General features: G+C 36.5%; 1 protein-coding gene across 4 annotated transcripts in view; it reads left to right on the plus strand.

Annotated features, from left to right (window-relative positions):
• The window catches only part of lz (lozenge), a 104,562-nt gene that overhangs the window by 44,961 nt on the left and 32,082 nt on the right, over window positions 1-27,519 (plus strand). For all 4 annotated transcript variants that reach the window (XM_073977570.1, XM_073977567.1, XM_073977568.1 and 1 more), the window contains exon 4: window positions 15,435-15,548. In XM_073977570.1, the coding sequence (XP_073833671.1) occupies window positions 15,435-15,548 (114 nt within the window). The remainder of the gene's footprint in view (window positions 1-15,434; window positions 15,549-27,519) is intronic.

A 27,519-nucleotide genomic window follows, 5' to 3' on the forward strand; every position in this document is an offset into this window, starting at 1 on the left:
TGAAGGAGTGGACCGATATGGCCCATATTCTAACTTAAACTAAGTTTAAATACTTCTAAAATAAAGGTCGAAGAAATCACAAAAATTGTTCTAAGTTTAAATATTTTTACGTGGCGTTGCACTCATATTCGACCCCAGACCGAGCTATTGCGTTATATGTGGTCAAAATGGTTTCTTTAATTTTGAACTTTTGCAGGATTAAGCCAGACTATTTTGAAAAATCAAAATTTTGCGGGAAAGTATTCGAAGAAACACTGTCACGCCCAAGCGAGTGCAATAATGTAAAGAAGAACTTGTCATCTTAGGGCGTCTGGCCAGAGAGCTCTTACTTGGATCCCAGGTCATAAGGGACTTATTGGCCATGACAAAACAGGTGAATTAGCAAATATCCCAGACAACGACTCAGACAATATCGAGGACAACGACTACTGACGCAGCTGCATTTCTGCAGGGCACGAAGATTAAAAACTCGATCTCGCTGAGACGACCGAACTAGGTCTGGGAGACCTTCTGAGGTTTCTCAATTCAGTAGGCTGAATATAATTGCCAACATATAATAACGGAATAGCAATAATTACAAGCAAGTGGTGTGGTTTAAAAAGGGTATATTAAACATACAAAAAATTGTATAGCCACCACGAGGCTATGAAGGTTATAGCGAAAAGCATTGTTAAATATTGTTTATAAATGTTCCATTTTCATATTTGTATAACACTATGCAACACTGAAAATGCAAACAACTTCTAGCATGGATTTTTTGAAAGTGCATATTTAGACTACAAAAACCCTAGTTGGGTTTTGTCCAGTCAGATCCAGTTCGGATTTTATGGCCTCATCTAAACCGGGCTAAATCTTCACTTTTTTGCATTTATCAGGCCTTTATCTCTGTCTTTAGCAATATTGTAGCCCTAAACTAGTAGAACTTATCTCTTGAAGAAACCACATAAGAAAAACTCCATCTAGGGCATCAAAATCTATAAAATAAAGAAAATTTTACGTAATTGCTGAAATTCTGGTCAGTATCGGCTAAACTATTGGGAGTTGAACCAAGTAACCTTTTGCAAAAACTTTCCAAATAAAGTTCTCAACAATTCTTTAGAACATTCTGAAACTCTAAAATGCTTACTTCATGTTGTTGCAGCGGTATTTTGCATCATATCTTTTTCAACACGTATTTCACACACAGTTCACACCAACAGTTTATTCTCGCATTTCGGATTTCACTACATTATTGATATTTTTATTAAATCGTCGTTGAAAAATATACTATAAACAACGGCGTAGAGGCATTTTACAACAATGGCATGTTCTGAAGAGTTGTGTATTACATTCCAGGGAATATTTTTACAAAAGAAAATATTCAGAAAAAATTAACGGTTTTGGAGATACGGTGCGAAATGTATAAAAATTGTGGACTTTTTGCATATATTTTGAAATTTGAGGCAATAAATGTAGTTTTTCGAGTTCATTATTTCTCCAAATATTTTATTCTTGTCCTTATCTACAAATTTGCTTCAGAGGTCAGAAGAAGATTCGCATTGGTTTCAGAGATATAGCCCCAAATTTCTTTAAAAACTCAATATTTAGCCATGTTTAAATGGGGCCATAAAATCCGAGCTGGATCTGACACAACAAAACCCAAATAGGGTTTCTTGTCGTTTGGGTCTGTGCTTTCAAAAAATCCTCAGTTCGAAGTGTTTGCCCAAGATCATCTTAAAAATGTTGCACAGTGTAATAGTACATATTTTTCTGAAGTTATATTTTTATGTCGGGTTGGCTTAGAAAAACCAAAATGTGTATTTATTTGTTCGGAAGGAATTTTTACAAAAATAGAACACGACAGAATTGTTTGTTTTTTGGGAAATTCTTATTTTCCTACAAAAGAGCCGACCGCAACTGATATCAACGGTTCTGATATCAACGACAAAGCCGAGCGATTTTTTTAATTATAATGGTAGTTGATATATCAGAAATTTAACCAAAAAACGTAGGAACTCCAAGATCAGTGAACAAAAAATCGCCAAACATTTACTACCTCAGAGAATAAAAATAATACTACCTAGTTGACATTTTAGAATCCTAGCCCTAAATGGGTTGACCTTCCTGTTTCGTTGGAAAGTTAAGCAATTCTAATCCACTTTTTAACAATTATGTTGTCAACTGAAATATGCAACAACAAATTATGTATAATCATAAATTTCGTTGCGAAAAAAATCTCATTAAAACATTCTTACATGTAATCACTCCCCATAATCGTCCAGATATCATAAACTACAGCAAAACAACAACAATATTAATGGCAAAACAATATCAAAATGCATAGCAACGACTGACTGCTGTGTTCTGCTTGATTAAGTGTCATTTCAATCAGACCGTCCGCAGATATTTTTTCAACATTTTTTCTCATTTTAGTTCGGCCTCTATTATTATGGCAGCGAAAACAGCGGCCATTATTTGAATTGAATTTTGTTTCATGTTTTTTTTTCTTATGGCGATTTGAGTTGTTATTTTTTTGCACTGCTGATGATGACTTGTTTTTTGATCCATCCATTCAACCTATTAAAATGTCCCACGGCTATCAAAAACAGCAACCGGTCACCATATGCAGGGTTCAGTTGAGTTTTACATATTTCTCGTAGATTGTGTTATTTTTTTATAATAATTGTTGTTCTTGTTTTTCAAATGGGTGGAGAGTGGATTTTGTGACGTTTATTTTCTTTTATCTCATTTGGCAACTTTTAAATGGGATTTATAAATGAAAATCAGTTGGTTGCGAAACAAACATTAATACATATGAAAATTATAACTCTAGCCTGCAATAGAAACATTAATAGACTGTTTCACTAAGTCGAATCGAATACAAATTCGTTCGAACTACTACCAAAATTCTGTTTTTTGAAAAATATTTGATTCATTTGTGTTTTCAATCAAACAAAAACTGTCTATAACAACTGGAGATTGGTATTAATTCGAACGAATTTGTATTCGATTCGACTTAGTGAAACAGTCCATAAATATAGCCTCATGTAGCCTCATATAATAGTGTACATACATAAATATATAAGTTTGTAATTTCTGTACAAACTGTCAATCTCATTAAAATGGTATTAAATATTTATACAAAATGCCGCCCGCAATTCCGGCATAATTTACTCAGTGTCACAATAATGAGCAAAAAAAAAAAAAAAAAAAACAATAAAAATATTTACTACATCTTAACAAATGATTATGGTTAGCAAAATGTATCAAAGCTTATTTACCGGTTAATTACAACATCATAAATTACATTAAGGATAGAAAGGCAAACACCAACAACGATGGCCCTTCTTGTTGGTCATTGGAAAATGAATGGATTGGTGTTTGCACATGAAAAAAATTTATGGAATTTTCAATTGACCACCAACGATCCACTGCATGTCATATATTACAATACTGTCTATACATATACACAATATGTACATATCGCTCATTTACTCAAAGAGTGACACATCTCAAAATATCTAGTTTCGAGAAAAACGCGTTTTAAGTTGGCGATTGAAACTTTACAACTTAAAAAGATTATTACACTAAAAATAAAATCACTACTTGAAACATATTTTGCAAACAGCTACCCAGATATCAGTGCTGAATTTCTGTGCAAGATCAAGCATGATTTGAAGTGTTTTAGTGCTTCATAAACTTCAAAAACTTGTTTGTTAAATTATGCCAAACCCGTAGTAAATGAGCTGTATCTCGTTTAGTTTTAGAGATAACAACATGAAAATTTGACACGTGATAAAGTGGAAGTAGGAGAAAAAATAGAAATTGCTAACTCAGAAAAGACATTTTTTGATTTACGCCACTCTTTGAGTAAATGAGCGATATGTATGCTGGTGCACAAATTGCTACAAACATATGTATAAAATTATATACAAACATATTTTCTGTAAAAAATTCGCTCAGAACAATGGACAATTAAATGGGAAATATTTTCAGTGTTTGCCTCTCCAGGAATATTGTCCACCATTTAGATTACCTTCCGATTTACTCTTTCAAAAGCCAATACGAGTCTTCTATTTGTCGATCCACTTTCATAATCTGCCTGCTTTGTATACCCTCAGGCTTTGTTAGAAGTAAATGATAAACTTTCAGCCTACTGTGCCGATAGAGATATACCCTAAGACCTGCGCCTAAAAAAATATCCCAGACGAGTCCTTAAACTACACTCTTTCCAAACTTTGTGTGGGAGGTACACAAAAGGATGGTCCGATGTAGTCAAAATTCGGACACAATTCGAGGCTGTAAGACTGTAACTATGCCGACAGAGATATACCCTAAGACTTGCGCCTAACAAACGATCCCAGAGGATCTACACTCTTTCCAAAATTTGTGTGGGAGGTACACAAAAGAATGGTCCGATGTAGTCAAAATTCGGACACAATTCGAGGCTGTAAGAAATAATACGATTTACAACGTCTTGGACCAGTTCGGGTTTTCCCTTCAAGGGTTATCTTACGTACTAACAAGTTTAGTTGGCACCGGCAGGCTTTTTCGGAGATTTTGGGCCATAATTGTACCAAGGACAACCTGCTGAAAAGAATTTCAAAACGATCTAAGAGGAGTTTTTAAACTTCACTTTTTCCGAATTTTGTGTGGGAGGTAACGGAAGGAGTGGTCCGATATAATCAATATTCGAAGCCGATCTATGCCTGGAAGTAATATTCAAGGGTGCCAAGTTGGTGGTTTTCGCGATACTTGTGGTGATTTTTGACGTACAAAAACACTGTTTAAGCAGGAATGTCAACTCTTTTAAGGTAAAAATCGCTACCGACCTATGGTGCGTATGTGGCTGTTGCGATTTTTACCTCGGAACAGTTGGCATTCCTGGTAATATTACCATATACAAAGTTATGATCAATTTTGGTAATCCCTTCGATTTGTACCAAACTTTTCACTTTGTAAAATTTTCTCCAAACTGAGGTCCAGTTCGAAGAAGGGCAATATCGGTTCACTCTTGAGGGAACCTCACCTATAAAAGTTCAAAATATTTCACTAAAAATAACCAATTTCGTCGTGACTTTGAAGTTCATAATATTTCTTCCAGACATTATAAATCCAAATGTGGGCTCGTTTTGAGTTTTTTGCAGCGAGTTGTCCTCGCGGCCTCTAATACGACGGTCCATTAACAAATGGGCGTGATTAGCTTTGTCGAGTCAACCCCAGTGACCCCAGGGTCAAGAAGGCTTGTAATAAGCCGTTGGTCGCTGAAAATAAGTGGCCAAGTGGCTAAATCACCTGCAGAGTTGCAACATTGTAAACGGAATATGTGAATTATGGGCAACTCTTGAACCCTGGGGAGAAGGAATATAGGACCCCAGTGTCGTTCGACGACGTTATGCTGACTAATCCGCAGAGGTGCGCAAGTTATTTCAGTTGACAATTTGTTTAGCACCCCGGGAGTGACGAGAAGATTCTTTCCTGTCGAAGAGGAACCACCACAATTTACAATGGATGATGTCATTATCATCTAAAGCCCGGGTTTCAGGCGGAATCTCCATGGTAATACTGAAACACCAAAATTCTCCGCAAAGTTCTCCACATGTCGCTAGCCACCCACATATCGGGTCCGAAGTCTGGAAAATGGGCTGAGTGATCCCGCTGCTGAGGCCGGGTAAAGATGCCAGTTTTAGTTTTACCATTCATCTGCATGGGTTCCGTAAGCGGTAGATCGCTATACGCCATCTCTACACATATAAGTCGAGGACTCAATCTGAACAAGCCATGCAATAGGACAGTGTTGGTGGTGCTCGACATATCAAAAGCCTTTGATACTGTTGAGCTTTCGACGCAGTTTAATTACCTCGACTAGACTAACATCCAAGTTTGACACGTTAGACAATCAATTATATGTGTGGACGCCAGTCGTAGGTAGAATTCTGGAACACCCTCCCAGATGACATTGAAATAGTTACGTTACGTGATTTTACGAACTTGACCACTTATTACCCCTCAATTTTAAGGGGCAACATTTGAAAATAAGTTCACGTCTTCGGTAGGCCTATTCTGTAACTTTTAACAACTATCGATATTGTTTAAATTTCTTTTGTTATTGTAACAAAAACAAAACAAAGAAATGAAATTGTTGTAAAATAAACAATGAGAAAAGTTGTTATAAAGTTACAGAATTGGCCCCCTGGGCATGCTACAGCTATTTGAGACATGCTGAGATGTAGGAAGAAAATCCTAAAGTCTCTAGACGGCAGCATTTGGGCCAGTTGGGCCTCGAATATAAGTTCAATGCGATGGAAAAACATTTCAACACGTCAGAATGCCGCCACGAGAACTGAACAGTGGAGAATTTGCATGAAGGGGCGAAGATTCACATTCATAGATCTGAAGATAGAGCTAGAACCAGATTAAGCAGGAAAACGAACATAACAACATGCTATTTCTTGTTGCAACAACAATATTGGTCTATTTTTTAGCGAGTGCGCCCGTAGTTTCTGGCCAAAAGTTCTTTAAACCCCTGTCTGCACCATATACAACGACTGATAAGCACTGAATTGAGTAGGCGATTTTGCCGAAAATCGTATATCCAGTTTCAGGCAACACACTCGGGTTCCCCCCCCCAAAAAATATTCAAAATTGTCGCTTAAGATCTAACGTGAGTAGCACTATTCTTTCTGCCCTCTCACTCTCGGAAAGCTGAACAAGCTGTCAATTAAAATAACTTTTGCATGTCTTCGGATCAGTTAATGTACTAAGGTGACTTAACCATAATTCATTTATTCCGGCTCTGCAGAGGATCTAGGCAATTATCCGTATACTTACCGAAAAACAAAAAAGTAATAAATTGTAAATAAATTAATAAAAAAATCGATCTGACATCTGGCATTAGTATTCTCTTTGGAAAAATTGTTTGAAATTTTGCTCCTCCGACGCTCCTTGAGATCAGACCCCACCACTTTTGTCTGCCGGCTTCATCTATCAGGCTGAATCATCTTCATTTGGCTGAATTTTCATTTTTAGGGTACTCTCATCATTTTTTTCTGACGGCATCCTCTTACTAGCATTGGTTAGCTTTTTCTTCCAGCGTGGAAGGCTGTTATACTTCGCTGGCTCTTTGGCAGAAATTACGGCTTTCAGATGATACGTTTAGTTGCAACAGTTTTGCCGACCCAATACTCATTTTTAGGTCTCGCATCTCGATACACCTTGGAACTTCTGGTCATACAATCTGCATCCTGAATGACGTGCTGTCTAATTTCAATATTTCTTCCTACGAGGGCGGTTCGGAAACTTCTTAGCCTATCAATGAAAGAGAATAGTTACTTTTTCAAAAATATTGATATTTTTCAATATAATCTCCTGAAACTTCAATACACTTAGTCCAACGCTTTTCTAGCAATTCTATCCCTTGATTAAAATAGTTTTCCTCAAGGTCTTCAAAATAGTGGTTTACAACTGTAATTGCATCTTCATTTGAGGTAAAACGCTTGCCAGCAAGGAATATTTTTAGATTTGGGAACAAGTAAAAGTCACTGGGAGCTAAATCAGGAGAATAAGGTGGATGGTCAAGCAACTCGAACTTCAATTCGTTGATTGTCTTGATGAAAAATTGTTTTTTTGTGTTGTAAGCCAGGACGTTTTTCTCGAATTTGTACATTTAATTGATCCAAAAGGTTGCAATAGTACTCTGAATTTATTGTTTTACCCTTTTGCAGATAGTCAATCAATAAAATACCTTTGAAGTCCCAAAAAACCGTTGCCATAACCTTACCAGCCGATTGAATTGTTTTTGCCTTCTTTGGGGCACTTCCTTCAGCTTCAGTCCATTGTTTGGATTGTTCTTTTGTCTCTGGAGTATAGTGGTGGATCCATGTCTCATCAACAGTTACGAAACGACGCTTAAAATCAATTTTATTTCGCTTAAAACGATCCAAACAAGCTTGAGAAATGTTCATTCTTATGCGTTTTTAATCGACTGTTAACAAATGCGGCACCCAGGCACACATCTTGCAGAAAGCTTTTTCATCTGTAGTTCTTCATGCTAAATTAAATGGATTCGATCATTTGAGATGCCCATGATATTAGCAATTTCACGCACTTTTATTCGTCGATCATTTAATAACATATCATGCACTTTGGCTACAATTTCTGTTGTTGTTGCTGTTTTTGGACGTCCACTACGTGGTTCATCTTCAATGCTTGTACGACCACGTTTAAATTCAGCAACCCAATTTTTTACTGTTGCATATGAGGGAGCACTTTCACCTAACACCTTCACCATATCATTATGAATTTCTTGTCCCGATAAACCTTTTTTATGTAAATATTTAATGACAGCACGCATTTCTAATTTTTCCATTGTAAAAAAATTGCAGATGCGTCTTTTTTGAACACCTGTTTCTATATGAAGGAGTTGCCAGATCGAAACAAAATTTAACATGTGTTCATAACAGAGATGGAAGTTTCCAAAACACTTAACTTTTTTCTGTTTATACCGCGCTTTTTGTGCTAGGCTAAGAAGTTTCCGAACTGCCCTCGTACAATCCTTTACTACGCGTTCTACCTCTTGAATAACCGCTAGTAATTCTTCCTACGTCAATTTCCTCAACCTCACACAAAGCATTCCTGCTTCTTTAGAGTCATGTCAAGCTCGACAGTTTCTTGTTGACAATTTTATTTTTTGCTGCCATCATCGATAAGAAAGAAGCTCGCTGACTTTCAACGTACTCATAAGTCTATTCATGGTTTTCTTGTAATCTGGGTGAAGATATATGGACGGATTTCTGAAAGTATATAAGTCGATCGATTATTATTTCAAGTTTGCCAGATCTCCAATCTTCAAAACATTGATAAGATTCCGATAAGATTCTCACACCCAACAAAGTATTATCCTGATATTTTTCAACAAAATGAGATAATGTGGGCCCACGTCTTGGTATGCAAGTCCACTTCTTGGTATTTTTAACTAAATGAAACAATGCGGCCAACCCCTCGGCATTTTTCAACAAAAGGAGGCAATGTAGGTCCATGTCTTGGCATTTTCAACAATGTGCACGTCTTGGTATTTTTCTACAATGTAGGTTCGCGCCTTGACTTGATCCCAAATCAAATTTCCACCTCCAAGAAGAACAAGCATAATGCAACAAAGTATTCTCCTGGCACAGGGAAAAATTGACGTTTACAGAAATACATATTTTAGGCTATTGCCAATTTAACACCGCTGCCGGTTGCCACATCTCTACATACCGATGATATATGTATACATATACATACCACCCCAGCAAACCAAATGTCTGATGTCCGACACGTCTGAACAATTTCGGAAGCAAAGTCGTTCAGATTTCGTTCCGATTTCTAAACGATTTTTCGGAGAGGAAATAGTTCAGACTTTGTACCGATTTCGTTCAGATTTCGGAACGAATGTCGGATAGAAATTTCCTTTCCGAATTTCTTAAGGATTTTCTTCAGATTTCGTTACGAAATCGGACCGAAATCGATCCGATGTCGCTGCGACATTTTGTTCCGAAATTATGTCAACCACTTCATACAACTTTCGTTAAGATATCGTTACGATTTCGGACGATACGTCCGACATTTTGTTCCGATTTCGTTACGAAGTCGGTACGATTGGTTTGCTGGGACAAAACAGCTACATACAATACACAAACACTCATCTATGAATACATATGTGTACATAAATTTACAAAGGAGTTGAATGTGTCGGTGTGTTGTTACCAATTCGTCTGCGATTGCGACCAAAAATAAAAGTGTAAACGACAAACAGTGTAAATGTGTAAATAACCTTTATATGGATGTATGTATGTATGTTTATGGCTGTGGGTATTTTTTCTGCTTTGTTTCTTCTGTGGCTGAGGTTTTTGCGGTTAACTTGGTCTATATCATCTGCTATTTAGTACGCCTGCTCTCTTCCTCTTACATACCTATTCCGAATGATGAGGAGATTGGTTCATTTACAAAAACGAATGGCATGAAAATATACTACACACGAAGTGTAACAGACATTTAGAAATACCGACCGGCAAACAAACAGACATAACTACATAGACTTACATATAAAAATTGGATTTGTTTCATTCCGGTTCAACTGAATAATAACTGAATTGTAGGTACATATGTCGGAGTATGTATGAATGTCTGTTTGTTTGTGGACATGGAATGGGTGAGTAAATGTGTGGGATTGTATTTTTTATTTGTTTTTGCCACAAATGAAGTGGGTGTAGTTCATTTCTATACAGGCCCAACACAACAACAACACCAGCCTCAGCACACAATGAAATTGTGTGGAGCGCAAAAAAAGGTAGCCACCAAACACCATCCCCCAAAAACACCCAAGAGCAGCACCGCGAGCAAGCGGCACAACCAACGAATGGGAAATAGCTTTGTTTCTGTGTAAGAAACTTAAAATGCTTAACGGCAATGACGTGTAAATTTTGCTTTCAGTCTTTACGTTTCAAGAAGTAGTTGTGTGAAGTAAAAAAAGCGAAACAAAATCAACAAGCAAGAGCTGAGAGCCAACGTAACAAGAAGTATAACCCAACCCACCGCAAGAAATGAGAAGAACAACAATAACGTCCGTTTAAGTATTACCCCCTCTTAAGAAACTTGAACGATGACGAAGTTGATTCTGAAGCCACCATCAAGATAGGAAAAAGCTCACACAATAAACGAACAAATCTCCAATCTTCTTAGTTTGGTTATAAAAAAAGGTCTGCTCTGTAGAGACGAACGAACAACACTCGAACAAAATGTCGCATTTTATGAATCGTTTTATTTTGCTGGCTATCGTTGTCAATGTTCAGGCTGTATTCAGAGTCCATAAAAATATAGGGATTGGCTTATTTACTTATTCCTGTTTGTCACTTTAACGATGGATGGAAAGGATGAACTTTCTACACCATTTCCAAAAGGAAATAAATATATGAAAAATGTTCATACAATTTTTAAACATTCTTCTTCAAAAATGTCATATTTGTTCTAAATTGCCTCATTTTGTTGGCGTGGCTACATTGCCTCATTTTGTTGAAATATATCAAGGCGTGGGTCTACATTGCCTCATTTTGTTGAAAAATATCAAGGCGTGGGTCTACATTGCCTCATTTTGTTGAAAAATATCAAGGCGTGGGTCTACATTGCCTCGTTTTGTTGAAAAATATCAAGGCGTGGTCTTACATTGCCTCGTTTTGTTGAAAAATATCAAGGCGTGGTCTTACATTGCCTCGTTTTGTTGAAAAATATCAAGGCGTGGTCTTACATTGCCTCGTTTTGTTGAAAAATATCAAGGCGTGGTCTCACATTGCCTCGTTTTGTTGAAAAATATCAAGGCGTGGTCTTACATTGCCTCGTTTTGTTGAAAAATATCAAGGCGTGGTCTTACATTGCCTCGTTTTGTTGAAAAATATCAAGGCGTGGTCTTACATTGCCTCGTTTTGTTGAAAAATATCAAGGCGTGGTCTTACATTGCCTCGTTTTGTTGAAAAATATCAAGGCGTGGTCTTACATTGCCTCGTTTTGTTGAAAAATATCAAGGCGTGGTCTTACATTGCCTCGTTTTGTTGAAAAATATCAAGGCGTGGTCTTACATTGCCTCGTTTTGTTGAAAAATATCAAGGCGTGGTCTTACATTGCCTCGTTTTGTTGAAAAATATCAAGGCGTGGTCTTACATTGCCTCGTTTTGTTGAAAAATATCAAGGCGTGGTCTTACATTGCCTCGTTTTGTTGAAAAATATCAAGGCGTGGTCTTACATTGCCTCGTTTTGTTGAAAAATATCAAGGCGTGGTCTTACATTGCCTCGTTTTGTTGAAAAATATCAAGGCGTGGTCTTACATTGCCTCGTTTTGTTGAAAAATATCAAGGCGTGGTCTTACATTGCCTCGTTTTGTTGAAAAATATCAAGGCGTGGTCTTACATTGCCTCGTTTTGTTGAAAAATATCAAGGCGTGGTCTTACATTGCCTCGTTTTGTTGAAAAATATCAAGGCGTGGTCTTACATTGCCTCGTTTTGTTGAAAAATATCAAGGCGTGGTCTTACATTGCCTCGTTTTGTTGAAAAATATCAAGGCGTGGTCTTACATTGCCTCGTTTTGTTGAAAAATATCAAGGCGTGGTCTTACATTGCCTCGTTTTGTTGAAAAATATCAAGGCGTGGTCTTACATTGCCTCGTTTTGTTGAAAAATATCAAGGCGAGTTCTTACATTGCCTCGTTTTGTTGAAAAATAACAAGGCGTGGACCTACATTGCCTGGTTTTGTTGAAAAATAACAAGGCGTGGACCTACATTGCCTCGTTTTGTTGAAAAATAACAAGGCGTGGACCTACATTGCCTCGTTTTGTTGAAAAATAACAAGGCGTGGACCTACATTGCCTCGTTTTGTTGAAAAATAACAAGGCGTGGACCTACATTGCCTCGTTTTGTTGAAAAATAACAAGGCGTGGACCTACATTGCCTCGTTTTGTTGAAAAATAACAAGGCGTGGACCTACATTGCCTCGTTTTGTTGAAAAATAACAAGGCGTGGACCTACATTGCCTCGTTTTGTTGAAAAATAATAAGGCGTGGACCTACATTGCCTCATTTTGTTGAAAAATATCAAGGCATGGACCTACATTGCCTCATTTTGTTGAAAAATATCAAAGCGTGGACCTACATTGCCTCACTTTGTTGAAAAATAGCAAGGTGTGGACCTACATTGCCTCATTTTGTTGAAAAATAGCGAGGCGTGGACCTACATTGCCTCATTTTGTTGAAAAATAGCGAGGCGTGGACCTACATTGCCTCATTTTGTTGACAAATAGCGAGGTGTGGATTGAAAATTGCAAAGGCGTGAACCTACATTGCCTCATTTTGTTGACAAATAGCGAGGTGTGGATTGAAAATTGCAAAGGCGTGAACCTACATTGCCTAATTTTGTTGAAAAATGCAAAGGCGGGGACCTACATTACGTAATTTTGATTGAAAAATAGCAAGGCGTGGACCTACATTGCCTCATTTGGTTGAAAAATGTCAAGGCGTGGACCTACATTGCCTCATTTGGTTGAAAAATATCTAGGCGTGGACCTATATTACCTCATTTTGTTGAAAAATATCAAGGCGTGGACCAACATTGCCTCATTTTGTTGAAAAATATTAAAGCGTGGACCTACATTAGGTAATTTTGTTGAAAAATATCAAAGCGTGGACCTACATTACGCAATTTTGTTGAAAAATAGCAAGGAGTGGTCTTACATTGCCTCATTTTGTTGAAAAATAGCAAGGCGTGGACCTACATTGCCTCATTTTGTTGAAAAATATCAAGGCGTGGACCTTCATTGTCTCATTTTGTTGAAAAATATCAAGGCGTGGACCTTCATTGTCTCATTTTGTTGAAAAATATCAAGGCGTGGACCTTCATTGTCTCATTTTGTTGAAAAGTATCAAGGCGTGGACCTCCTTACACTTAAACTTAAAAATATCAACGTGTGAATCCCTTTAGACTCATTTTGTTGAAAGATATCAAGGCTTGGATCTTCTTAGACTCATTTTGTTGAAAAATATGAAGGTGTGAATCCCTTTAGACTCATTTTGTTGAAAAATATCAAGGCGTGGATCTCCTTATACTCATTTTGTTGAAAAATATTAAGGTGTAAATCCCTTTAAACTCATTTTGTTGAAAAATATCAAGGCGTGGAGCTCCTTAGACTCATTTTGCTGAAAAATATTAAGGTGTGAATCCCTTTAGACTCATTTTGTTGAAAAATATCAAGGCGTGGAGCTCCTTAGACTCATTTTGCTGAAAAATATTAAGGTGTGAATCCCTTTAGACTCATTTTGTTGAAAAATATCAAGGCGTGGATCTCCTTAGACTCATTTTTCTGAAAGGACCTACATTGCCTCATCTTTTTGAAAAATATCAAGGCGTGGAGCTACATTGCCTCATTGAAAAATATCAAGGCGTCGACCTACAATGCCTAATTTTGTTGAAAAATATCAAGTCGTGGATCTCCTTAGACTTAAACTTAAAAATGTCAACGTGTGAATCTCTTTAGACTCATTTTGTTGAAAAATATTAAGGCGTGGATCTCCTTAGACTCATTTTGTTGAAAAATATTAAGGTGTGAATCCCTTTAAACTATTCTTTTTTGAAAAATATCAAGGCGTGGATCTCCTTAGACTCATTTTGTTGAAAAATATTAAGGTGTGAATCCCTTTAAACTATTCTTTTTTGAAAAATATCAAGGCGTGGATCTCCTTAGACTCATTTTGTTGAAAAATATCAAGGCGTGGATCTCCTTAGACTCATTTTGTTGAAAAATATTAAGGTGGGAATCGCTTTAAACTCATTTTTTGAAAAATATCAAGGCGTGGAGCTCCTTAGACTCATTTTGTTGAAAAATATTAAGGTGTGAATCCCTTTAGAAATCCTTTTAGACTCATTTTGTTGAAAAATAGCAAGGCGTGAATCTCCTTAGACTCATTTTGTTGAAAAATATTAAGGTGTGAATCCCTTTAGACTAATTTTGTTGAAAAATATTGAGGTGTGAATCCTCTTAGACTCATTTTGTTGAAAAATAGCGAGTGAATCTCCTTAGACTCATTTTGTTGAAAAATATTAAGGTGTGAATCCCTTTAGACTAATTTTGTTGAAAAATGCGGAGGTTTAGATCTACATAGCCTGCCGTTTATTTTTTTAATAATCCCGACTTGTTTGTAAACGTCCACCTGGATATTACAGATTTTTGGAAAAGTTCTCAATAATGATTATTAATTTACTTTTTTTGAAATGGTGTTAAGTTAACTAGTATTGGTCTTCTACTAAGTTCCCTTAGCTAATAGGTGAGTTTTTCTATTGTTTTCTTAAAATTGTTTTGTGGTTTTGTCGTACGTACGTCGTGTTACCTTGTATATGTGCTTGCCTTAGTTAAGGATGTTTACAGTCGTAAAATATAATTTACATGTCCTTCGAACTTTAAAGTCTACATACATAACTGAAATTGGAGACAGAGTTTAAAATGGAAGACGAAGGTGATTTCTTGAGTTTGTTGTTTAGTTTAAAAAAGATTTAAATTAAGCATTTTAAATACTACATTTTGCTTTACAATAAAAAAAACTGTCCAAACCTGACAAACTGTCACTTTACCCAAAAGGCATTTTAACGCCTCTTAATACCCAAAATTATGAAGCAATTTAAATAAACCAACGAAAACGAAAAACGTTCAATCTGAATTTCAACATTCTCAGATGATGTAAAAGGAGACCGCCAACTGTTTTAATGGCGCGTGTTAAGATCACTCAAAAAATTAAATTTGTGTCAAAAACCTTTGACGAAGGAAATCAATTTCTTCCAGTCGGCAAATAATTTACAAAATTTATAACCCACACGAAATAATTAAAATTTATGGCGCTATATTTTTAACACTTCTGCTTTCTTTGTTTTTTTTTTCATTTTAGGTAAAAGTTTTACCCTAACCATAACAGTGGATACATTTCCCCGACAGGTGGCCACCTATCCCAAAGCCATAAAAGTTACCGTTGATGGACCGCGTGAACCTCGTTCGAAAACAAGTAAGTCGAAGTTGCTAAAAACTAATAAACGACATACAACAATTAGAACAATGTTGCCGCCAACACGACCACAAAGTGGTGCCGAAAGGTATCTGCGTCACTTAACTACCGACGAAGATATACAAGTATCATCATCCACAATAGCGTCCGTCTCACCAACATTATCATCCTCCTCGTCATCGTTAGTATCGATGTCCGTCAACCAATCGTTCCATTCTCTAACGCTAATTAGTCCGCCTGAATTGGTTCGTGATTTAAATACGAGTCCTAATTCCTCAGCATCGTTAAATGAGTCTGAGTTGTTAGTACAAGCTGCAGAATTTGAAAGTGGTTTTATGTCAAATTTTATCGACGATGGTGGTACGATGATGGAGGATAGTAAAAATGTTGGTAGTTATTTAAATGGTGAGAGTTATAGAACGTTTATTTTTTTCTTCGCAACGCATAAAACTCATCAGAAATGTTTCATTAAAACTCATAACTCATTGCTGAAGTTTTGGAAATTTCATAAAAGACATTCATTTTGTTGAAAACTATCAAAGCTTAAAATACCAAGCCGTGGATCTCCTTAGACTCATTTTGTTGAAAAATACCAAGGCGTGGAAATTCTTAGACTGATTTTGTTGAAAACTATTAAGAAGTGGATCTCCTTAGGCAGATTTTGTTGAAAAATATTAAGGCGTGGACCTTTATAGCCTCATTTTATTGAAAAATCCACAAGCGTGGATGTAGATAGTCTATTTTGTTGAAAAATACACAGGCGTGAATCACTTTAAACTCATTTTATTGGAAAATACACAACAAGGGTCTTTATAGCCTCATTTTGTTGAAAAATAAACAAGCGTGGATATTTATAGTCTCATTTTGTTGAAAAATACACACACTTGGATCTTTGTAGCCTCATTTTGTTGACAAATAAGCAAGCGTGAATCACTTTGGACTCATTGTGTTGAAAAAACCAAGGCGAGGATCTCATTAGATTCATTTTGTTGAAAAATACCAAGGCGTGGATCTCCTTAGATTAATTTTGTTGAAAAATACCAAGGCGTGGATCTTCTTAGACTCATTTTGTTGAAAAATACCAAGGCGTGGATCTTCTTAGACTCATTTTGTTGAAAAATACCAAGGCGTGGATCTTCTTAGGCTCATTTTGTTGAAAATACCAAGGCGTGGATCTCTTTAGACTCATTTTGTTGAAAAATACCAAGGCGTGGATCTTCTTAGACTCATTTTGTTGAAAAATACCAAGGCGTGGATCTTCTTAGACTCATTTTGTTGAAAAAATACCAAGGCGTGGATCTTCTTAGACTCATTTGGTTGAAAAATACCAAGGCGTGGATCTTCTTAGACTCATTTTGTTGAAAAAATACCAAGGCGTGGATCTTCTTAGACTCATTTGGTTGAAAAATACCAAGGCGTGGATCTTCTTAGACTCATTTGGTTGAAAAATACCAAGGCGTGGATCTTCTTAGACTCATTTTGGTGAAAAAATACCAAGGCGTGGATCTTCTTAGACTCATTTTGTTGAAAAATAGCAAGGCGTGGATCTTCTTAGACTCATTTTGTTGAAAAATACCAAGGCGAGGATCTTCTTAGACTCATTTTGTTGAAAAATACCAAGGCGAGGATCTTCTTAGACTCATTTTGTTGAAAACACACGAGCGTATATCTTTATAGTGTCATTTTGTTGAAAAATACACAAGCGTGGATCGTTTTAATCTTATTTTGTTGAAAAATACACAAGCGTGGGTCTTTTTATAGTCTCATTTTGTTGAAAAATACACAAGTGTGGATAGTTCTAATCTAATTTTGTTGAAAAATACACATGTGTGGATCTTTTTAACCTCATTTTTTTGAAAAATACTCAAGCGTAGATCTTTTTAAACTCATTTTGTTGAAAACTACACAAGCGTGGATCATTTTAAACACATTTTATTGAAAAATACACAAGCGTGGATCTTTTTAAACACGTTTTGTTGAAAAATACACAAGCGTTGATCTTTTTAAACAAATTTTGTTGAAAAATACCCAAGCGTGGATCTTTTTAACCTCATTTTGTTGAAAAATACACAAGCGTGGATCTTTTTAAACACACTTTGTTGAAAAATACACAAGCGTGGATCTTTTTAACCTCATTTTGTTGAAAAATACACAAGCGTGGATCTTTTTAACCTCATTTTGTTGAAAAATATACAAGCGTGGATTTTTTAACCTCATTTTGTTGAAAAATATACAAGCGTGGATCCTTTTAACCTTATTTTGTTGAAAAATATACAAGCGTGGATCTTTTTAACCTCATTTTGTTGAAAAATATTCAAGCGTGGATCCTTTTAACCTTATTTTGTTGAAAAATATACAAGCGTGGATCTTTTTAACCTCATTTTGTTAAAAAATATACAAGCGTGGATCCTTTTAACCTTATTTTGTTGAAAAATATACAAGCGTGGATCTTTTTAACCTCATTTTGTTGAAAAATATACAAGCGTGGATCCTTTTAACCTTATTTTGTTGAAAATATACAAGCGTGGATCTTTTTAACCTCATTTTGTTGAAAAAATATACAAGCGTGGATCCTTTTAACCTTATTTTGTTGAAAAATACACAAGCGTGGATCCTTTTAACCTTATTTTGTTGAAAAATACACAAGCGTGGACTCATATTGTTGAAAAATATCAAGGCTTGGATCTTCTTAGACTCATTTTTGTTGAAAAATACCAAGGCCTGGATCTTCGTAGACTCATTTTGTTGAAAATTATCAAGACCTGGATCTTGTTAGACTCATTTTGTTGAAAAATATCAAAGCCTGCATCTCCTTAGACTCATTTTGTTGAAAAATATCAATACGTGGATCTTTATAGCATCATTTTGTTGAAAAATACAAAAGCATGGATCCTTATAGCCTCATTTTATTGAAAAATACACAAGCGTTTATATTTATAGTCTCATTTCTTTATAGTTACATTTTGTTGAAAAATACACAAGTTTGGATCTTTATAGCCTTACATATATATATATATATATATATATATATATATATATATATATATATATACAATTTAGGCTCCTATGCCTTATGGTACCGAAAACTGTGTGAATTTTCTTCGAGATTTTGAACTAAAGAATCAATATTTTCATATCTCAATATCATTTTAAAATTTCTCGCACCACTCTCATTGCACAACTGTTACCCCTACACAACTAATAACAATTGTGGATGATTGTCATGAGCCTCCTAATCCCAAGTTAATCGGATTAAAGTATTTAACTATTGACCACACACAACAAAGAATAGATAAACAAAACGCACGCCTTTTCGCAAATATATTTTAGAACACTTGTAACAAAGACCGATAACATGTGTTAGATTCGCACATTAGGTAGAACAAAAGCGGAAACAAAGAGCGGGGATTATGACCCAAAGATCATTTACAGAAGTATGACTTTTGCTGTGAAAATAAATACGATACGGAATAACGTTAATATTATTAAGGGATTAAGCACGATTAAAACAAGTGTTGCATAAACACAGAACAAAACATGCAACAACAACAATAACAAAAGAGAAAAAAGAACGAAAAACAAACAAGTGCTAAAAAACAAACTAGAAATATAAGTATGTACCTGTAACGGATGTTGTAGAATTCTTTCCATTTGCCGGTCATATTGTTTCAAAATTAGGTTGTTATATGCTCCTCTTGTATTTCCTTTGTTTGCTGTTTTTGTTTCTTTCAAGTGTTGGGTTAGTGTGTCAGCTGAAAAAGGATATGCCCTAAACTAGTATTAACCAACCGGGAACAAAAGTAGTTTCTCCCCTAATTATCTTGATTTTATTTAGAATATCATTGACATTTCTAAAGTTTAACCACAATCAGCCAACCCGATTTCATTGTGCGTCAAATGCTTGAAAAGTCGTCTAGCAATGCCTGAGTTTTCTGTTGCCGGTTATTAACACAAAAGAGTATATATTTGTAAATATAAATAAATTGTGGAATAAAGTAAACAACATTTAAATATAGATTGCCGTATTTCCCCGTCGATAGTGCATTGCAAGAGATTGTCAATGTCGGACAGTCGGTATAATGCTCACTTTGTGGTTAATTAATTCATTCAGATTGTGGCTGAATGTTACTTTAATATTTAAATATGTAAATGTACATTTCAAGTCTTTAAGCCGTTTAAATGTCGTCCATTGCATTCCACGTCTGGCATTCAGAGCAGAAAGGATTAAATCGTCGAAGACAAGGATGTCGACATCATCCTCGTCTGACCTCGATTTAGACTTGAGAGGGATCCGATAATTTTTTGTTATGATTCAATTGAGGATTGATTGTTTGCGGCATATTATGTCGAGCTTCCATATAGATAGCCTTTTAATTCTATCAAAAACTTTTATAAAATCTATGAAGTATACATGTGTGCAGAACAGAATAAGAACTGAGTCCGATATTAGAATTAGTCTTCTTAGTATCTTGTCTGGGATTCGTGTTATTCTCCTGTAGTTGTAGTAATTTTTGGATATGGATACTCTCAATTCAAGAGGACGGAAGCACTGCTGTTTCTTCGGCGTCATATAGGAACACTTCTGCAGAGATATTATCATTTCCTGGAGTATTTCTTTGGAGATCTACTCTCGAATATGTACACCATTGTCGTAACAGTTTGGGCTTTGCCAACAGCTATATAGCCCTTTAACTGTATAACAAAAATGACAGGACTGATGGTACAGACCCTTTATCTTAAGCAGAAGTAGCATTTTAGTAGGTGACAAAAGAAGTTGAGGAACTTTTTACAGTAAAATTTTAGATTGGTCGGAGGTTAAAACCTCTGGTCTCCAGCTTCATCCAGTGAATTAATTGCTACAATATGGATAAAAGCAAAGTTCTTCAACATCAGCATTATTTGCACTCATGTTACCACTGAAGAAAAGGACGAACAGACAAATGGTATATTTTACGAGCGCTTAGAAGAAATATAACATCGTCATCCTGCCCATGGCATTAAAATTATTCAAGGCGATTTTAATCCCAAAATTGGAAAGGAGAATATATTTGGCCCACAGTCGGGAAAATTCAGTCTTCACAATGAAACATCAGCGGAAAAACATGGTAGTTAGCAGTATCAGATTTAAGAATCTCGAAATTCATAAGGGTTGCCTCCAGACCAAAAAACAAAACATCAAAGTGATCACGTTGTGATAGGTGGAAGACATTCATCGAGAGTCGGATCGCCACCTTGTTGCAGTAATTAAACGTAGCAAATAAAGTACAAACAGACACAACACGTATGTTGCACATCGGTAAGCTGCGATCACAACAGGTGGACATAGCATATTCCACTCAACTGGCCCAATTGCTTGATCAAAGCACACAGTTGCAAATTATTGCCCTCTTCATACAAACAGCCGCAGTCATACTTGGATACAAGAGACATCCACGAAGGAACCGATGATATGACCAGGATTGTCGTGCTGCTACCGAAGAGAAAATGCGGCATATAGGGCTACTTTACAGTCAGTAGCAACGCGTAGCGCACGAGAGAGTTATCAGTAGAAAAGGAGAGAGGATAAAGTATTTTCCGCAGGAAAAAAAAGAGGTGGAAAAGAGGGAGTGTGAAAATATCGATATGTTCGGGACCAGAATGAAGTCCGAAAATTCTACCAAAGAGTGAAACATCAAACTGATGTCTTTGGTACAGGCACATCCTCCTCCATTCGAGAAAGATACACAGATCTAATCCCCGAAGATGGTACTGAATGTATACAGCCCGACCAAATGAGGTAAAGACAGAAATAAACCTAGTTAGCACCATCTGGCAAGAAGAATGCGTATGCTCTAACTAGAGGGGCATAAGTCTGCTATATAAGATATAAGATAGTTCCAGGGATATTTTGCGAACGACTAAAGCCTATGTTCATCGAAATAATTGGGCTATACCAATGCGGCTTTAGACCTGGCAACTCCAGCATTGACCACATATTTATCCTGTGGCAAATCCTGGAAAAGACTCAAGAGATGGAGATCGACACGTACCATCTTTTTGTTCAAAGGTATTCAAAGCCATGTCTGAATTTGGTATACCCACAAATCGCATTCTGCTTTGTAAATTTGAGGTAGTCAAAAACTTCGTCTACCTCGGTACCGCCATAAACACAATAAATAACATAGTTGTGAAATAAGCAGAATATTATTGGCTAACGGATGCTAATTTGGCTTAAGAAAGCAGTCTAAAAACAAAGATAACAAACACAAATAACACTTTACAAAACATTGATACTATCCGTGCTATAACTCAAAAAATGGGTTTTTAGAGTTAACATTTTCTATTTTTTCTACTACTTCTACTTTATCTTCTGTCAAATTTTTAAGTTGATATCTCTAAAACTCAACGAGTTACAGCTTATTTTCTAGAAGTTTGGCATAAATCATCAAAAAAGTTTTTTGAGTTTATGATGCACTAAAACACTTTAAATCATGCTTGATCTTGCACAGATTTTTAGCACTGATATCTGGCTAGCTCTTTATTTTATTTTTTGTGTAATAAGATTTTTATGTTGGGAAGTCAAATTTCAATCGGCAACTTAAGACAAATCCTTGAGACAAATCCTGGAAAAGACCCAAGAAATGCAGATCGACACCTTCCATCTTTTCGTCGATTATAAAGCAGCATTCGAGAGACCCAATACGTTCAAAGGTGTTCCAAGCCATGTCTGATTTTGGTATTCCTGCAAAGCTCATTCGACTTTGTAGAATGACATTAACTGAGACGAGATCCTCAGTTAAAATTGGAAAGAACCTCTCCGAAGAGTTTACTACCAAAAGAGGTTTCGTGTGATCTATTCAACATCCTGCTGGAAAAGGTCATACGAGACGCGAAGGTCAAAAGAAATAGAACGATATACACGAACAGCCACATGTTACTGGCTTATGCCGACGACATTGACATCATGGGTCGATCGGTAAAGGAAGTAACTGACACCTTTGCAAAAGTCGAAAGAGAATCTGCTAAAGTTGGTCTGGCAGTAAACGGCGTAAAAACCAAGTTGATGGTATCGACGCGTAATATGTCCATAAACACCGCACCATCTGTGAATGTTGGTACCTATAATTTTGAGGTAGTAAAGGACTTCGTCTACCTCGGCACCGCCATAAACACAACAAATAATATCAGTTGTGAAATACGAAGAAGAATAGTGTTGGCTAACAGATGCTACTTTGGGCTGAGTAAGCAGTTTAGGAATAAAGCCACCTCTCGTCAAACAAAAATAACACTGTACAAAACACTGATACTACCCGTGCTAATGTATGGTTCCGAAGCATGGGTACTTGCTCAAGCAGATAAGGCAGTGCTTTGTGTGTTTGAGAGAAAAATTCTTCGAAAGATCTACGGGCCAATCTGTGTTGACGGCGAATATCGGCGTCGTATGAACATCGAGCTGTATCAACTATACAATGACATCAATATAGTTGAACGAATCGAGATACAACGATTGCGATGGCTAGGCCATGTTATAAGAATGAGTGATGATGAACCCGCTAAAAAGGCGTATAAATACGGGCCGCATGGAGGTTCTCGCAGATCTGGAAGGCCAAAGCTTCGTTGGAGCGAACAAGTGAAACGAGATATCACAAAGCTACATATCCCAGATTGAGAAAATACAGCAGCAAACAGAGAGGATTGGAGATTTTTTCTTAGTTCGGCTTATGGAACAAATGTTCTGTAAAAGGCCAGCTAAGTAAGTAAGTAACTTAAAACGCGTTTTTCTCGAAAGTTGATTTTTTGAGATGTGTCACTCTTTGAGTAAATGAGCGATATGGTGTGGGTACTTGCGTAAGCAGATAAGTCAGTGTTTGGTGTGTTTGAGAAAAAAAGTTCTTCGAATGTACTTCTGACCAATAAGTGTTGACAATATCAACGTCGTATGAACCACGAACTGTTTCCGCTATACAACGACATCAGTGTAGTTAATGGTATCGAGATACAACGATTGTTTTGGTTAGGCCATGTCATAAGAATGAGCGACGATAAATCCGCTAAAAAGGCGTATTAATACGTATGGCGGTACACGCCGAACTGGAAGGCAACATATCAACAAATATAGAGCATAGCCGACCAAGAAGAGCGAGCGCTTAAATTGTTTATGTGTGGGTAAAATTACACTGACAGAACGGAACAGGGTGATGATTTTCATATTGAGTATGAAATGAAAAACACAGGAAAAAAGTTGTCACGGCGTGTTAGCGTTCAGAGCCAAACATAGTGGTGGGTTTGTGGGTTCGAATCGTTGGCTTTCCTTTTTCATTTGCATTATAGATCATAAAAAAAGCTCGATTAATAAATTAAAAAAAATTAATACTAAAAATGATCTTCGCCTAAAAAGGTAAAATTTTCAAATAGAAAAAATATATTGTTGGCGCGTTCGCTTTGTATGACTAAAATTAAAAATAATATGCAGTGAATCACAGTCAAAAGTATCCACTTCAGTTTCTTTTATTAAAACTGCGATTGCTAAGAGTTGATTAATGATTGCGATTTCGTTCTTTTTATATTTGTACATTAGGGTCTTAACTTAAATATAATAAAATAAAATTAACGAAATTCGGGTAAATTTAGATAAAAAAATAAAAATTGTTAAACAACATCGATTTCAACCGCACAGTGAAAATTATCAACTCATATTATTTTTTTCGCACATTTCCCGTCATTAAATGATATTTTGTATGCGTATTATAATGACGCCTAAGGTAAGATGGATATATGTACATTTTTTATTGTTGCATTGCAGACGAGGCATTCTGCGTCATAAAAAATATTAATACAAAACAAAAAATCATTTTCAAATTCTTCCCTCCACATATTTGCTGTACAACTGCAAAATCTTTTCAGTGTACCCAAAAAAAAACAAATAAAGCGGCATCAACCTGCTTGCATGACATTCAGTACAAAACTGAAGTAAAAAAATCAAAACATTTGCTCTCTTACTTTGCGTTCGGGTCACGTGTGTGTGATTTGCCGAAAAACTTCGTAACCAAATCAATACCCACGAACGGGTTTGATATAGAGGAATGGAAATCTTTTCTTAGTTAGGCTTATAGGACAAATTTTCTGTAGAGGGCCAACTAAGTAAATAAATTTTTAAGGGCCTTTGGGGACAGGTGTCATAAACATTGGGCCTAGTTATTTCATTGACAGATCCAATGAACCCAGTATGCACGAATAAAATCCATATCCATTCAAATTTTACAAAACATCGTTATTTTTATACCCCCAGCATTATGCTAACGAGGGTATATACACTTTCATACGGGCAAAATGTGCCTCATCGAAATAATGGTTTTAGACGCCAAGTATGTTTGAACGAAATCCGTTTCAGCTAATTCTGCCTGTCTGTCTATCTGGCTGGCCGGAGCGCACGATAACTCTCGAATGAAGCAAACGATCGGGTTCAAAATTTGGCGTTCGTAATATTTTGCTCAAATTTAGTTTAAGTTCGAAGATGTGCCATATAGGTTCACTCCTTCGGGTACCTCCCCCACAAAAGTTCGAAAATGTTCGGAAAAATTGTGCGCATCATAACTCTTGAAAGGAGTACCGATGCTGTTCGTTGTGGTCCTGTTTATAGCGATTTCCGAGGACAATCCATGCTTCCTGGCATAGTGGTCCAAAAGTTATACGATAACCCACTGATTAGTGCGCGCGATATCTATAGAAAACATACTTCCATAATGGACTTTGTTGGTTCAGTACTTAAAGTAGTACTTCGATATAAATCTTCTGCGATGTTTATAGGCATCGGTCCAAGTCTATAAAAAAAACAAGTAAGAAAGCATCAGTCAACTGTGTTGACGGAGTTATACCCTCAGCTGCTGACCAAAAAAAAAAACCACACCAAACACAATAATTTTACGGTATATAAAATATATCGATTTTGAATCAAGGTTTTGCTTTACAATCTGCAGGTACCGTTATGTGGGGCTATACCAAATCACTGACATATACCAAATACTTTTAGTAACCAAACTTCGTCATAAAGGACTCGAAATATTAAATTAGTTTAAGAGTTATCTTGCGCAATATTAATTTTAGTATGTGCCGGCAGACTGTTGAACAAAATTGTACCCTTGTAAATGAGGGAGCTAGAACAATATACTGAAAAAAGAATCAAAACGATGCGAGAGTAGATATTAAACTTCAATTTTTCCTAGGGAGGTAACTGAAGGAGTGGACCGATATAGTCCATATTCCAACCTGATACATTACTGGATGAAATAATACGACATGCAAGGTCTGCACCATTCAGAAACTCCCTGCGCGAATTATCTTGCGGATTTGTCATTTTGGTTGGTGCCGTTAGGGTTTCTTGGAGCTTTTCGGCAAATAGCTCAGGGAGTATCGACTTGCGAAAGAAAAAAATGTTGCCGTCGTAAAGGAATCCGCAAGGACAACCTACTGAAAAAATTTCAGAACCATCCGAGAGGAGTTCTTAAACTTCACTATATCCGAATTTTGTGTGGGAGGTACCAGAAGGAGTGGTCCGATATAGTCCATATTCGAACCCGATATATATATGGAAGTTTGGACCAAATCAGTTGCTCCCTTCGAGAGTTATTGTTCACACAATTTTACTGGAACATTTTGAACTTTTGTGGGGGAGGTAGTGGAAGGAGTATCAGTTCACTGGCCCATCTTCGAACTTAAACTAAGTTTGGACAAAATATTACCATACCCAAAATTTCATTGGAATCGGTTAATCCGTTCGAGAGTTATCGTGCGCATCAGCCAGACAGACGGACGGACATGGCTGAATCGACTCCAAATTGTCTTAAACGAATTTCGTGCAAACATTCTTGGGGTCTAAACCCGTTATTTCGATGGGACACATCTTTGGTCGTATGAAAGTGTAAAAAGTGTAAAAACCTCAAAATGAGGTTTTTGATTTATTTTATTTTTTGCTGTGGTGATGTTGCTCATCAGCAAAACATTTCAGTATATTTTCAGATTTTTTTGACCAACGACGATATCGCGCCTTGAAAAAGTCGAATTCTGTAAAGACTATATCCAATGAAATACTCATAACTTCTTTAATATTGGTCCAATTTGTATCTCTTTTTGTATGTTTTGTTGTATTATCAGCTATTTAACAAAAAATAGAAAAAAAAATTTGCACAGTGGACTTGGATGCAATTTTCGCGATTTTAAACTTAAAATCAAATTTTAATAATGATTGACCCCTTCGATTTTCCTGAATTTTTTTATATTAAACTGCGATCAATTACGAATATTTTAAGTCCTATTTGGTAGTAGGAGTCGAATGATTACTATTTTTATACCCTCAGCCTTTAGGCTAAGGAGGGTATATACACTTTGATACAATGAAAATGTGCCTCATCGAAATAATGGTTTTAGACCCCAAGTATGTTTGGACGAAATGTGTTTCAGACAATTTGGAGTCGATCTAGCCATGTCCGTCCGTCTGTCTGTCTGTCTGTCCTGCTGGCTGGAGCGCACGATAACTCTCGAACCGATGAACCGATTCGGTTCAAGTTTTGGCTTTCGTAATATTTTGCCCAAACTTAGTTTAAGTTCGAAGATGGGCTATATCGGTCCACTCCTTCCGGTACCTCCCCCACAAAAGTTCGAAAAAGTTCGGAAAATTTGTGCGCACGATAACTCTTTAAGGGGGTAACCGATTTGGTTCATACTTTGCTCATCGTCAAATATGTACCAGACTTAGATGAGGTTCCAATATGTACTCAATAGGTCTACTCCTTCGGGTACCTCCCACACAAAATTTCGGATAAGTTCAGTTTAGGACCTGCTCTCGAATCGCTTTGGTTTTTGTTTTAGCAACTTGTATTCACTGCCCCCCATACGACGGTACAAGTTTCAGCAGGGGCAAGTCCAAACTTCCTGAGAAAATAGCTTGAAAGTTTCACAAAACCCCTATGACACCGTGTGGGGTGGTTGGAGCGCA

Source organism: Musca autumnalis, unplaced genomic scaffold (assembly GCF_047663935.1).
Source record: "Musca autumnalis isolate F117 unplaced genomic scaffold, ASM4766393v1 scaffold_3, whole genome shotgun sequence".
NCBI classification, from domain to species: domain Eukaryota; kingdom Metazoa; phylum Arthropoda; class Insecta; order Diptera; family Muscidae; genus Musca; species Musca autumnalis.